Source organism: Acanthisitta chloris, unplaced genomic scaffold (assembly GCF_000695815.1).
Source record: "Acanthisitta chloris isolate BGI_N310 unplaced genomic scaffold, ASM69581v1 scaffold4388, whole genome shotgun sequence".
Lineage (NCBI taxonomy): Eukaryota > Metazoa > Chordata > Aves > Passeriformes > Acanthisittidae > Acanthisitta > Acanthisitta chloris.
In genome coordinates, this window is record NW_008686385.1 from 126,278 (window position 1) to 140,729 (window position 14,452).

A 14,452-nucleotide genomic window follows, 5' to 3' on the forward strand; every position below is an offset into this window, starting at 1 on the left:
GCCCATCGGTGTACAAGCACTTCAGCTGGACTACTGACTTCGCCCCCATCATAGGTTGTTACTTGTTCTGTCATTGCTTCCATGATTAGATAAATGCTTCAAAGAGCGTAGGATATTAAGGATTAATTGTGTGATTAAGAACTTATTTTTTCTCTTACAGAGGAATTAAAAAGAATGCAGACAAAATAGAGATAATTGGAGTCGCAGGCCTAAGGAGGGATGCTCTACTTTTCAGAGGTGGGTTTTTAAAAGTCTTTTTTTTTTTTAAAGCTGGTCAATACAGATTTATTAAACAGAGTATCTATTTGAACTTCATGTTACTTCTCTGGAACTGCTACTTTAACATATCAAGACAAATTGTTTTGCTTCGCTTAAGTAAAGTGTGATCTGTGATCATTCTGTCATTGTTCAGTAACTATAGGGAAGCTTACATAAATCAACTTTATAAAGTTCAGCCTTCAGACAAATGAGTAATTGGTACTTGTGGGAAAAGCTCCTGTGAGCAGGTCTGACATCTCCACAGCATTTGAAGACATGGAAAAGAGAAGTTAAAAGTTTGAGGGTCCTAACAAATATACTTACATTTGTCTTGATCAGCATCCACTCCTTCACTTTCTGTGTCACTCGGCAATATCCAAGGTTGATGAGCAAGTTGAAGCTGTTGTAAGAATTCATCCTGCCACAAATAGATCTATTTTAGACAAAATGGCAGACAATTGTTCTATATAAATGCAGACTGTAACAAACACTCTAGCCTCAATTAACTGGAGAGAAGAAAGCCTTTAATAAAAAAAACCAAAAAACCCACTTGCTGTGAAATAAAACCAGAATGCAGAAGATATGCAGGCTCCTTATAAATTATTTTATTTAATTCTAATATATTTATCTAGGAGGGAAAAAAAAAGAAGGGTCTACTTAGGTATCTATCTGCTATAGACACAGAGAGGTAGGACAGATATATACATACTCATCTTGGAAATGCAGTAACAGCACAAAATTTTATTGTAGATATTTCATCTGTCCCTGCCGTTTTTTAAACTGCCTAGACATGTCAAACATGATTTGCTTAAGTAAGGCTTTGATTTGTCAAAACTGTCACTGTTTCTAATCTACTAACAATGAGAACCTGAAACTTGATTTAGAACCTATGGTTTTATTGGAGAGGGAGAAAGCCTAGGAAGGAAAAATGTTATGGAAACTTTTGTTTCCAAGATACCATAAAACATCAAAATATAAATGTTTTACACAGTTAAAAATCCATATGCAGCTGCATATATGCTTTTAGAAATGTTTTACAATTGCCTCCTCTTTTATATAATGTATAAATGTATGTACATAAAAATATTTTTCCATGCACATACACAGACATATGTATGTGAGCATGTATACCACAGAGACATATAACATACTCTGACACATTCCATTGCAGTATTTGAGGGGAGAGATGAGACTGGAATGCACATATCATAAAATTACTGGCCAGATTTTTATAAGTTCTTGAAAAAAACCCAACAAAGTAGGGGTTAATAGTCCTGTTTTCTCTTACATCAGCTAAAAGCAGAATCTACATATTCAAAGTTAAATTGCACTGCATTGCACTACAGCATAAATTTTATTCTTAGGCTATCTGATTTTAAAACAGAAACCGGGCTTGATTAAATCAGTTTTTGGAGAGCAAAGGCTGCAATCCAGGTCTCACTCACTGGGAGTAAGTTGTTAATTCTGTGCTGTGTTTGAGAAGATTGCTGACTACAGCACTGAATGTGTTTTGGCTCATGGAACAGGATTCTTGCAGTTAGGGGTGAGTGGCTCTCACACTGACCCACGTACTTTTTAATCTTCCAAAAACAAAGAGGAAAGACCTGATCCAGGCAGCAGAACAGAATGAAAGTATCTGACCAAAAAGAGAGTCCTCATCACACATGATGTTCCATACCCCAGTAAGTAGAAGTAACAATTGTATTAATCAATGCTACATTTAAATAAGCTGAAATTTCCTGCTCTTAACAATGGCAGACCAATAAAGACTACTGAATACCACTTTATCTGAATAGATGTAGTGATTGCAAAATTCCAAGTGTTCAGAAAATGAAATGGCAAACAAGGGAGTCTAGTATTTTCATCTCAGCGGCTATTGACAACTACCACAGAACTGTGTCACCTTAATGGAATCCATCCTAAGAGATAAGCAGAATTCAACATTCCTTTCTCAATTTATACAAAACACCAAAGGATTAGGTACATGCATAAAAGTATCTCTGCCCAAGGACTTGGAACCTTGATTTATGAGCTTTATAGAGATAATAAAACTATTTCTCTAGGTAGCATTTCTTTGCTCTAATTCAATTCAGCCTTGAACAGAGCTGATAATAAAATACACCTGTTAGAAGTTAGTAATACTATGTGTGCCAGGAGGCAGAAACTTGTCCACAGAATCTCAGATCATTATAGGTCTTGAGCATTAAAAAACCCCAAAACGTTCTTAAGAGCTGATATGTTAAGTACTTGCCAAATTATTTAAGATTTGCGCTATAATATGATAAAACCACCCATGCTGCAGCATGAACTTTGCTAAAACTTGAGAAGACCTTTGAATTGTATTTATTAGTAGTATTTTTTTTTGTATTTGAGACTAATGTTGCTCTAAAACACTTTACAATCTAGGAAGCATATGTAAGGCATTGAGAGATATGTCAAAATACCTGACAAATAAACAAGCAAATAAGTAAATAATTCAAGCTTCTTATGATAAAACATGTCCCTGGCAGCCAGTAATCACATTCTTTTCAACTGACTTACTCTCATCAAGTATGTATCAACATTGTACTGGTCAATTCCATTAACATCACCTAAGAGTAAGGAAGCAAAATTATTTGCCAAGTCTTATCATAGTATCTTCTATAGGACTGGCAATATAACCACAGTGTATTCACATCTAGTAGAAATTCCCAGCTGACACCATAAGGCTAAGAAGAATAAATGCAATTTCCCTTCTTTTATTTTACTGGTTTTATACAGGAAGAGGATACAAAACCTCCAATGAAAGGTGCAAAATAAATTACAGTATCAGCCTTGAGTTTTATATGTGTGCGAACTGTAAAAGTACAAACAGAGCTTTCTTGTTCTTCTCCTACCCCAGCTCACCTTTGCCCTTTTAAAACTTGTCTCCATACTCGGACAGAAGCTGTGACAGAAGAAAATGAAAACACATGGCCACAAATAGGAGGAAACCTCTAACATGGCAAAAAATGTCACTGAACAGATATTTCCTGGGTATGTTCTGTCTAAATCCACTTCTCTAAGTGACCAGGAACTTTAGTGGGCAAAGACATCTTAAAAGAGCTCCCAAAGATTCAAGTATAACACTCCAAAGATGAGGCTGGGAGCAGCAGATTAGTCAGACCTCTATCAGCTACTTTCTGATATCCAAGGGCCTTTACAACTCAGCAGTCTTCAGTATGAACATATATTAGCAGTTCTCTTGGAAGTAGAGCCAGTCCCAAGATGAGTTTCCATTATGTCAAAGGTCACTTGTGCATGTCAGGAAAGGATAAATAGGGTTTGAGCTGGGTCACTAGCAGCCAAGGTACTATTGTACCCAGAGAGCAAAGAGAAAGAAAAGACTTTGTCACTTCTAGAAGGGATTATAACAGAGGGTAAGATCCTGCATAGAAATGCTGAGATTTAACATCAGCTTTACAGTGTGCTTGCTGGCTGAATCTGGACATGCTATTCTAACTGGAAAACAGGATAGTAATGTTGATAATTTCCTAAAGTTCTTGAGACATACACACACACATACATAATATATATATATATATATGTATATAAACAGGACACTTATTGTAAGAGCCATCAGCAAAGATTCAGTTTTGGCAAACAGAAGTAACAAGACACAGCAAAGGAAATGTGACTCTTGGTTATTATAACTACAGAAAGGCTGTGGAAGAAAGCATTTTTAATTGTCTGTTTTGTTACAGGAAAGATCAGAAGTGACAGGCAGACTGGACGTCACTCTGTGGAGATGCAATGCTCATTACATGGCACTTTTGGGAGTCCATACAATAAATATAGTTGGCATCACATGACTATGTATCAGTTAAGAACAAGACTGCTTTAAAAGAAAGAAAAAGAGGAGCAAAGAATTTAGTGGAAGACAATTAAACCCTTCGTTTCTTCTGAGTATTTTTAGCCAAAAATTCATTTCAATTCTCATATTCTGGCATGTGAGAAAATTCTAACACACAAACATACCCATACCTCAAAACAGGAGACAAAGGGATTTTGTTTGTCAAAAAATAAATGTGTTACAATTACATACTCGGAAAATTTTTGGTTTGAAAATATATCAACTGGCAGTGAAGAAACTTTTACCAGAACTGTAGTCACTTTCAGTTCTCATGTCTTTAAGATGGGTATCCAATTCTAAGTGAAGAAGTAGCTCAAGTGATGGGATTAGTGCACTGCCATTCAAACACCAAAATGACAAGGATTGTTTTCACCACCAAATCTAAGTAAGATTTCCTCCCCAAATTCTTTAGTTTTATGTCTGTGCCTCATTTCCTTTCTTTCACAACAAATAATGGAGCCATATACTTAATTGCAGGATTATATTAAGTATCAAATCTCTAATCTTCCTACAAGCACCTCTAAGCAACATTATTATAAACAACATTTTAAAATTTTTTTAGAAGTCGTTAGACTGATAATACATTGTGTCAAGCATCACACCCAACAGATTATTAAAACAGATGATACTTCTCAGAAACAATTATCTAAAGGTATGATATAATTTTCAGTCTTGGAAATAAAGGTCTCCAGGCTTTGACAAATGGATTACGAAGAGATCTGTAATAATGGTGGGAACTAACACATTCCTCCATTAAAAAAATTAGCAATCTAGACATATAGATCCTTCTCAAATCAGTATAGAAGGACTGGCATATCCTGAGAAAAGACTCACCTTTGTAAGGCATGTATCTGAGATAGACAGCAGGGCTATTCTTTCACAGGTGCTTTTATTTCTACTGCCTACACACTGAAGTTATCTTTAAGGCAGGTAAGGTTAGCAGAGGAAAATCCTACTCAGAATTTGCAAGGTACTTTAACTTTCTGTTCTGTTTTGAATAAAAAATAGTTCTGTAAAAGCCATTAATAAAGGACAGGGAGTTTTTATGCTGTGAATCAGCCTAGTTAACATGGATATGGTACTAGACAGTGATTCAACAATGTTGGACATTTTCTCCTGCAATTCAGTTGGTGTTTTGGAAAAATCTGTCCATTCAGCAATTGCCTAACTAATCATTCTAACGTGTCCAAAAAATGAAATAAAAAGTAGACCAAGGAAATATGCATAGACAGTGTGGCAGGATGAAAAACCAACCCAGGAACATAAAGATAAGATAAAGTTGTGTTTAATATTCCAGAGGTATGCACCTCTTAGAAACTGTAAGGCTAATAAAACTGCTATGCACCATACAGACAAAACCCTATAGAGCTCGTGGTAAATTTAGAGGGCACAAGTGTTTGAGTGTGATTTCCTGACATTCTTTAATCAGCACCTCTCAAAGCTGAGCAGTATTTCCTTGCTAATTTTCTCATCATTATATTTCAAGCTCTTTTCAGCACAGTAGGTTACATTAGGTATGCTGATGTTACTTGAACATAAAACGCAATCGAGCCTTCACGTTATTAAACATAGCAAAAACATTAAATTGAAAATCTTACTTCTGATAAACTGCTTCTCTGAGTAGTGACAGTTCCAACAACATCTCCACTCACTTGCACAGACAGCCCTGAAGCAGCGCTGAGGGTCCTCCCCATTTGGCTCTTAGATGTCAAAGATCTGCTTCTTTGCATGCTAATGATGCTTTCCCTGTTTCCTTGGTTGCTAGGGGTAAGAGGCCTTGAAAACAAATTATTTGGGGTCACAGGTCTGCTCCCTGGTGTTGATGGCCTGTTGGTTTGTGCACTGGGTGTTGGAGGTCTACTGTTTGCGACACTGGAGACCTGTGTTCTGCTGTTAGGAGGCAGCGGTGGTGATTTGTTCCCTTGGAGCTGAATGTTCTTTGCTGTCAGAGATGGCACCTGAGGCCTTGGGGTTTGGCCCTGTGCAGCTTGAAGATTGCCTTGACTGTCAGATGAAACTACACTATGGTGTTGGACAGTAGGGTTTCTTGAGAGCCTTGCTTCTTCCCATAGTGCTAGGTCCTTCTCAATGTCTGTGCACACACACACACAAACAAAACAGAAAAAGAAACTCAATGTCTGTTTCTCTCTGGTTTAAAAGTTTTACAGTTTTTCTCCAATGTAAGTGACAACTTGAAGCTGTGCAGAGAAAATCTATTCATGCTTAACATAAAAGGCATCAGAAGTAACAGCTCACGTTTGGCAAGCATTTCCTTATAGCTTATTTACATTTGATTTACTGCAAACTCAGATATCCTGCAGAACTGAAATATTACCACTTTATTGAATGCCAACACAACCTAGAAAAATCTCTCGTTTCATCAAAGTTGTCTCTCCATGGCTTTTGCATACTTACTACAGAACCAAGATTAGCATTAAACCAAGAAGGAGCAGTGACCTGAAAGTACCATCCTCAGCTCAACTGGGTCAAGGCAAGACTTTTGCTTCTGGCCTTGCTGTCTGTTGTCCAACCAAAACTCTGGGAGTAATAACCCTTGAACTCTGGCACATCTGGATCTGTGATTCTGTTTGAACCTGAATTTTGTGCGCCAGCCTGCCATCAGTGCCACAGCAGGCCATGGGCTCACCAACATCTAGAGTCTAAGGAAAAAAAGCCTTGGTGGTGCAATCCCTGCCCCTCACATAGCCATAAGAAATAAAAACTTATTTAAAAACAAACAGATCGGGGTAGTAATGAAAAGTGTCTCCTGAATTAAATTAAATCATATTAATGTTTCCAATGAATTAAATCAGGTATATCCACCAAAGTCAGGTGAGAGTGGCTGGAATTCAGGTTAGCATCACTAACATACTGAAAGTCCTTGCAAATACAAATACCCAGCTTAAGAAACAGTTTACTCAAGTTTATTTTATCTTACACTACTGATGTGAATTTTCACTCTCACTGGCATGTATTCTGCTGTAATTTGGTTTTGACAGAGACAGTTGATTATCTTTAAAATAGCAATGCCATTTCCCATTAAACTATAGAAGTCACAGTCCCAGAAGCTGTAAATCAACACAGCTCTACTGATTTAAACACCTATAAAACAAAGTTATATAAAATAAGCATTATTTTAAAATTTTGATAACAATAACTACAGGTTCTAAAAGTCCTAAAAGAAACAGATTCCAAACTTCATATTCTGAAATGAGATTTTGTTTCACTTGTGTTTACCAGTATGCATAAAAGGAATGCTGTATGTTAAATAATTACAGATGGGTCACCTTTAACATTAACATATTTTATAATAACACTTAGAAAACAGGAAAATAATAGATGTCCATTTCATGTTAGTGGTCTAATACAACACATTCCACATAATTCAAATGCTATCTAGGAAAGCTAGTAAAGCTGAAATAGTTGTGAAAGCCTCAGATAAAAATGTCTCTCAGCTTTTTTAAGATTACATGTTTTGCTGTTAGCAAATTCAAAGCATAGTTATTGTTTCTAGCACACAGTTAAAAATATTTCTCATTGATTCTATTTTGAAATTATTATGTCTTGAAGTACTCTTCCATTATACTTTCACTTTGGAACTTCATAGAATCATAGAATGGTTTGGGCTGGAAGAAACATTAAAGATCATCTAGTTCCAAAGCCCTCATTATGGGCAGGGATGCCATCCACTAGATCAGGTTGCTCAGGGCCCCATCTTTCCTGGCCTTGAATACTGTCAGGGACAGGACATCCACAGCTTCTTTGGGCCTCACCACCCTCACAGTAAATAATTTCATGACAACATCTAATCTAAATATCTTTTAGTTTAAAAGTGTTCCCCTTGTCCTATCACTTCATGCCCTTGTAAAAAATCCCTCCCCAGCTCTCTTGTAGGCCCCTTTATGTACTGGAAGGCTGCTCTAAGGTCTCCCCAGAGCTGTCTCTTCTCTAGGCTGAAGCACCCCAACCCTCTAAGCCTGTCTTCACAGCAGTGGTGCTCCAGCCCTCTGATCACCTCCATGGGCTCATACAAACAGATCCACATTCTTCTTATGTTGAGAGCCCCAGAGCTGAATGTAGCACTCCAGGTGGGGTCTCACAAAGGTGGGGTAGAGGGGGAGAATCATCCCCCTTGATCTGCTGGTCAATCCTCTTTTGGTGCAGAACTTATAAGATGCCTGGCAAAAATTCACAGGCCGATAAATGACAATGTGGACTACCTGATTTAAACCAAATGAGGAATATATTCTTTCAAAGATTCGGCTTAGCCTGTTTCTTTGCAAAATTACAGACTTCTAAGTTCCCTATAATGATTCAGTATGCTAAGAAACTATCTGAATATTAAATGATTTAATAAGAGTTAAGTAAACTTTATATTCTGGCTCATGTTTCCTTAATTTCATATGGCAATTGAGCCTGCGGATAAACCAATTTTTCTAATAATTTCTCTACATATAATTAACATGTTTCCATAGCATAATTTTTCAGCTTTATTTACAGATTCTCTGTTTGATTTTGCTTTAATATCAGCTTTTCAGCCAGAAAGAAAAAAGAAATTATCTCACATATCCGGATTTGCAGTATTAGCTGATCCATATTAAATAACTGAATTGAATTATGACTTAGGATTTTTTAAATCCCTTGTTGATGTCATTTAAAGGAAAATAAAATGCAGGCAACAAAGCAACACAAAGCCATTTTTCTTTCATATCAAAAATACCAGACTAAGGATATGATTCACAATGCACTTACAAACTTTTAATGCCTTTAACAGTTCTTCTTGTGATAAAATATATTCTAAAAGTATCCAAAGACCACAGAATCAGTGTAATAAAACAAATTGGCAAGATAGTGCAATCAATTACAAAAAAAAATTACTCTCCACTTGCATGGGGTATAAAGCAGCCACAGTAACTTAAGAGACTGGATCTTAGACAAAAACAAGTAGAGAAGGAAAAGAAAACTGATTGCCTCAATATCTGGTCTTTCAAAAATGCTGCTTTCAAATATCAAGGTACTGAGGCAGTTTCTGGCAGTTGGTGCTAGTCCCTAACTTAGGTACAGGCAGCAAATTGTGCCCTATGTTAGGAGTGAGTTTTATCCAGCACATAGCCCATAAGGGAAAGCTGGGCCCCTTAAGAAAGTGTACCTGAGACAGGGGATCACATTTCATCATTACACAGGTAATCCAAGTCATAACTCAGGCATCTAAATGACTGCCTAGATAGGCAGTCATTTCATAGAATTAATAGTTTCCAGCGCACTTGGAAAAAGAACTGAAACAAGGAGACTTGCTGATATCACAGACACTTGAACTTTTGCAAATGTCTAAGACAAGGCTAAGCAAACCCATAGCATTATTATCTGAGGTACTCTGAACTGATTCTTCATGGAAACTATGTTATGCTTGTCTGTGAGGGGAATAATTGTCTCAAGCAGCACTGGTGTTATAATAGTACATGAATTATGAGGAATACAATAGCCCAATGTCTAGGAATTTGGTTGTTTTCATATGAAGTTCTCAGCCAGATGAAAATTACTGAATGGTAGAATGACTGAACCTCATGTTACAGCGTTACTGAAATAACAGGTCCCAAGCCAAATGACAGGAAAAGCATTGATCTGCAAGAGAAGACCTTGCAGGTCACACAACTGCAGACTGAATTTCAGAGTTAGCTTATGGTCAATTAGGTACTTAAGATTCTGTTCTACTGAATATTGTAGTTATTACAAGGGAAATCTAAAGGAACTGCATGTTTCATAGCATACTGCATACAAGAACAGTTTGTATGACCATCGAAAGGCAACCAGTTAGGAATTGAAGTAGGGAGATCTTCACCAGACCCCTCCTGAGTGACAGCTGCAGCAACATAAGGGGAGACAAGTGCTACCTCAGTAGCAGTGGCCCCTGGGGTACTTAGGTCTCTGCTACACTGCAGAAACCTGATGACCACAGATTGGTCTGCTGGTATCCTAGTTCCCACTGGATGTCTCTGGCAGTTTCAGCTTAGAGAGAGGGCTCATAAATCTTTCAGTCTAGTTTGGCAGTGGCTAGAGTTCTGATAGCTGTAAGATTTTAGAACTTGACAAAAAAAAAGAAACTGAATGACAGCACTCCTGTTGTCAGGTACAAAACCCACCTAAAATAGCTTCATTTGTATATATCACAATTTTTAGTTTTGCTCCATTATGAGCAAAACCTTTTTTCCTACAGAGCTTCTCTCACTGTCCTCATACCTTTGTCTTCTGCCTTGACTTCAGCTGCAACAGCCCTAGGCAGACATCTAAGTGCTGTACCTCTCTCTAAAGAGGATACAGCTGCCAAGCCTTTCACACCAGTATTTTTTGAAGGATAAATATCCAAAATCTTTTTAAAAATCACACTGAGGATGTTAAGTTCTCTGCCTCACTCTCTGAATGACTTGAAAGAAAGATCAGATAAATTTCATTTCTAGCTTCACTTTAAGCTTTATGTTCCAGGTCTGCATTACTTTTCATCAAATAGGCCCATTAAGCTTTCACTGTATGATAAATAGCATACATAATGTAGGACTACCATGCTATAGGTCTATGTCATACTTTATAACAAAAGCTGAAGACAGAAAATATTGATTACAAAACACAACAAATTGCTAGGATATACTTCATTAATTTTTATGAAGCTCTGAAATATATTTTATTGCAAAAATCCCACTTCTTTTTGTTTGACCTATCAGAAATGGTTACCCTAACAAAGGTGTTGCAGATGTTCCACTGCACACAAATTAACAGACTTCATTAAGCAGAAGTCTCATGAACAAGGTGTCCTTTTCCTGCAAAACAATCTATTTTCAAGCTAAAGGTCCACTGCAGCCTTTTCTTAAAGACTACTTAATAGCAGGTAAAACATCAGTACCCCCTTATTGCATTAGTCCTGGTGAAACACAAAAACAAACAAAAACGTGTGTTATTAAGCTGTCAGACCACATTATAATTAACACAGTTTAATTGCTGTTTAAGTACTATACTCACTGGAACTATAGTGAAGTTCATTACATCTACAAATAAAACAATACTTGTGTTTTCGTCAATGAAGAAAAAGGGAAGTTTGAAGTTTCCATCTGTTTTCATCAGTATGTGAGATAGATAATTTTTTCCTTCATCTAAAATATTGGCAGAAGAAGCTAGGTGAGTATTGCTAGGCATTTTATCATCCCTTGCTACCATACGTACCAGCTAGGTGTTTCTCCATGGTCTGAAGTTCTTTAGCTGCTAAGGAGTCCTTTAGGAGTTTCTGTCTTGGGGAACCTCCAGGTCTGACACTCATGGCATCCAAGGTCCAGACTGTCTGAGACTACACAGAAAAAAAGAAAAGGGAATACTTTTAATCTAGTTTCATATTTCTATATGAAACAATAAAAAGAGTGGTGTACTCATTTAGAATAGCGGATCTGGTGCTTTTTATGTTGAATATATAAAATTTTACACAAAATACTACAAAATATGTCTTACCCTGAATAAAATAGATAGTAGGCATTACTTAAAACCAGCAGTCCTAAGTAACTCAAATATATACCTTCATACAAGCTCTTCCTCCATGCTGAGATATCATAACAGGACAAATTCTTCAATGATTTACATTCCATGCAGTTCCAGTTACTTAGCGGAGGTTGCACTTACATTAAATTACCGTAACATTTGGCATGGTATCTCTGCAAAGCAGCATTTCTGGGAATATCACAGAACTTCCTAATCAAAATTACCAGTACTGTTTTAGCACTGCAAGAAGTATTCCTTTCAGGAGCAGCAACTAAATCATCAGGGCAACATAGATGTTTGAAAGGGCTGCCAGCAAACAGATCATCTCCCCAGTCTCTTCACTATTGAACACTGTGGAATTCAAAATTATTTGCATTATCTGGAACCCACTTATTAGAGTTTCAAGAAATTATTGTAAAATTTACTTTATTACCTCACCAAAACATTTCATCTGTAGTCTATGGGGTTTTGTTGATTTCCCAAGTTTCCTAAAGACACAAGGCTTACACAATGCTTTCATTGTCATTCACTCTTATTAATTTTAGAGTCTTTCGGTAAATGTCAAACAAATTTAAGAGAGAGGCCATGATTTCAAAGACATTATGCTGATGCAATTTCAAGGAGAATGCTGAACGAGAAGAGGAGGAAGACTCAAACTGGTGGACCCATTCACAGAAGCACACAGGGCTCTGCTGCTCCACAGTCTGTGGGGCTGGAGCTGCCTTCCCCTTTAGAAATGCAAGCATAATTCTACAGAAGTAAAATGTTACATGGGATATATTTTACACCACTTTTAATCTCTTCCATAGAAACACTGCCTTGTATGCAACTGATCACTATGCACCATGCATCTTTTGAATATGCTAACACTGATTCACATTTATAAAGCAACAGCTATACTGTAATGCTGCTCATGTGTATGCAAAAAACCCAGTCATATTTACCAGTGTACAAAATAGTTTGAAGCTGCAGATTATTCTGTTGCTATTAACTCATAACATTTTTAGAACACTAACAACAGGCTTTTTTATTTGCCAATTATTTTTTACACTAGTTCTGCTCTGGGTAAAGTTACCTGTATTTAATCCAGGTAAATACACAGGAATAGCTGAATAAAACAGTAAATTACTCGGAAGTGAACTGAGTTGCAAATATCTTGCAAATACATTTATTTCAGACATATTACTAGGCCTGATTCAACTGTTCCCCCAAGGGATTTTGAGCATTAGTCACTTTGGTCCTCATTGTGAATTTTCCATCCAAATAATAATCTGTCTTGTTGAGGTCACTACAGAATATTAATCTCTATTAAATTACTCACATTTTAAATGTCTATTTCAAGTAGATGTTAGTTACCCCATATCCATCTCTCAATGGAAGAATATTATATTCTGTGATCAATTCCTCTGAAATAAATGAAAATAAATAAGAGATGGGAAGGAGCCTGTAACAAACCCCCAAAATTTTAATTTTTAAATCTGTTTTGGGATATACTTTGTTCCCAAATTTTTATGGTGGAAAAAGGACATTTTTATATACATTTTATAGTGCATATTTTCATATCTAGGAAAAAACAGCAGGACTTCAATAATGTCTACAGGGAAAAAAATCCCCAAGGTTATAAGAATTAATCCTTTTTGAACATACAATTTCATGCATAAATACAACACTGAAGAAATATGGAATAAAAACTAGTCAGTAGTCTATGGCAATACTTGAAGACCAAACTGCTCTTCTAAGTTGGACTATTCAAGCTTATCACAGTAAATTAGTATTGGCTTTCAGTAACTTGCTAACCAAACTTCCAAATGATAGCTTGACGAGAAGGTTTCACTTCCCATGCCCTATTTTCTGGAAATAAAATGGAATTATCTTTCTCTTCTACAAACCTCTGCAGTTTTTTCTTACACTTTGTCTTTTCCTCTACTGTACTTCTTTCCTTTATGCACAGTGGTCATATAAAACGCATAAAACTAAGGTGACTGTCTGAGTAAAGGAAGTTCTCCACTGTCTTAGTAGAATCTGAGATAAATGGAGAAAAATCATTCTCTAATGGTAGCCATCATGATAGTGCTTTAGACATTTATAAAAACCTGAGGGATGTTTAAATTAAATCACTTCCAATTAGGAGACTCCAAACCATAAAGATCATCAAATGTCTGTAATATCTTTTTCTGTGTTTCAGTACGGGTTTTTAAATCTTACCTAAGTTGATGTAAGCCATATAGATTTGCCTGAGTATAAGCACACACAGAGACACAAAGACAGGTATACACATGCCATACAAGTTTGTGCACAGTACTGGATGTTGCACAGATGTAAACATTCTTTCAAAGAATAAATATTAATCTTGTATATGATTCAAAACAAATACATTTACATATATTCAGTCTCGATCATTACATATAGTTATATGTACAAGCTTCCTTTCAGATACACAGTTCCGACACCCTGTGAAACTAATGAAATAACTTTGGATGAATTCTTCCCTCAAATTTTGTCACTCTACCTGTGCATTCTTCTGTTTTATGTAATATCATAAGGTTATGACATTTTGTCAGGCCATAGCTTCACAAAAGACCAGAACAGTATTGTCATAGTAGTTATGGAAGATGAGACATTTAATATTAACAATTTAATTTGATGACAAATCATGTGCTTATAATACCACCTTCCAATCAAACGCTTACTTGATAGAAAAGACTAATGAACTGAGAAAAAAATAGTACGAGAGTTTATTAAGACATTAAAACTGCACTGTAACCATTTTTTGTTCTTTCTCCAAAGCTAGATATTTCAGGGCTA

The 14,452-nt window shown here is 36.4% G+C and overlaps 1 protein-coding gene across 1 annotated transcript in view; it reads right to left on the reverse strand.

The window, feature by feature from the left end:
• Positions 1 to 582: 582 nt before the first annotated feature.
• LOC103807365 (chromosome unknown open reading frame, human C8orf34) overlaps positions 583 to 14,452 on the reverse strand; it is a gene marked incomplete at its 3' end in the record, with an annotated part of 112,138 nt that continues 98,268 nt past the window's right edge. Inside the window, exons 10-12 of the mRNA XM_009080091.1 lie at positions 11,342 to 11,462; positions 5,728 to 6,221; positions 583 to 676 (exon numbers count right to left, since the gene is read on the reverse strand). Coding sequence (XP_009078339.1) covers positions 583 to 676; positions 5,728 to 6,221; positions 11,342 to 11,462 — 709 coding nt within the window. The remainder of the gene's footprint in view (positions 677 to 5,727; positions 6,222 to 11,341; positions 11,463 to 14,452) is intronic.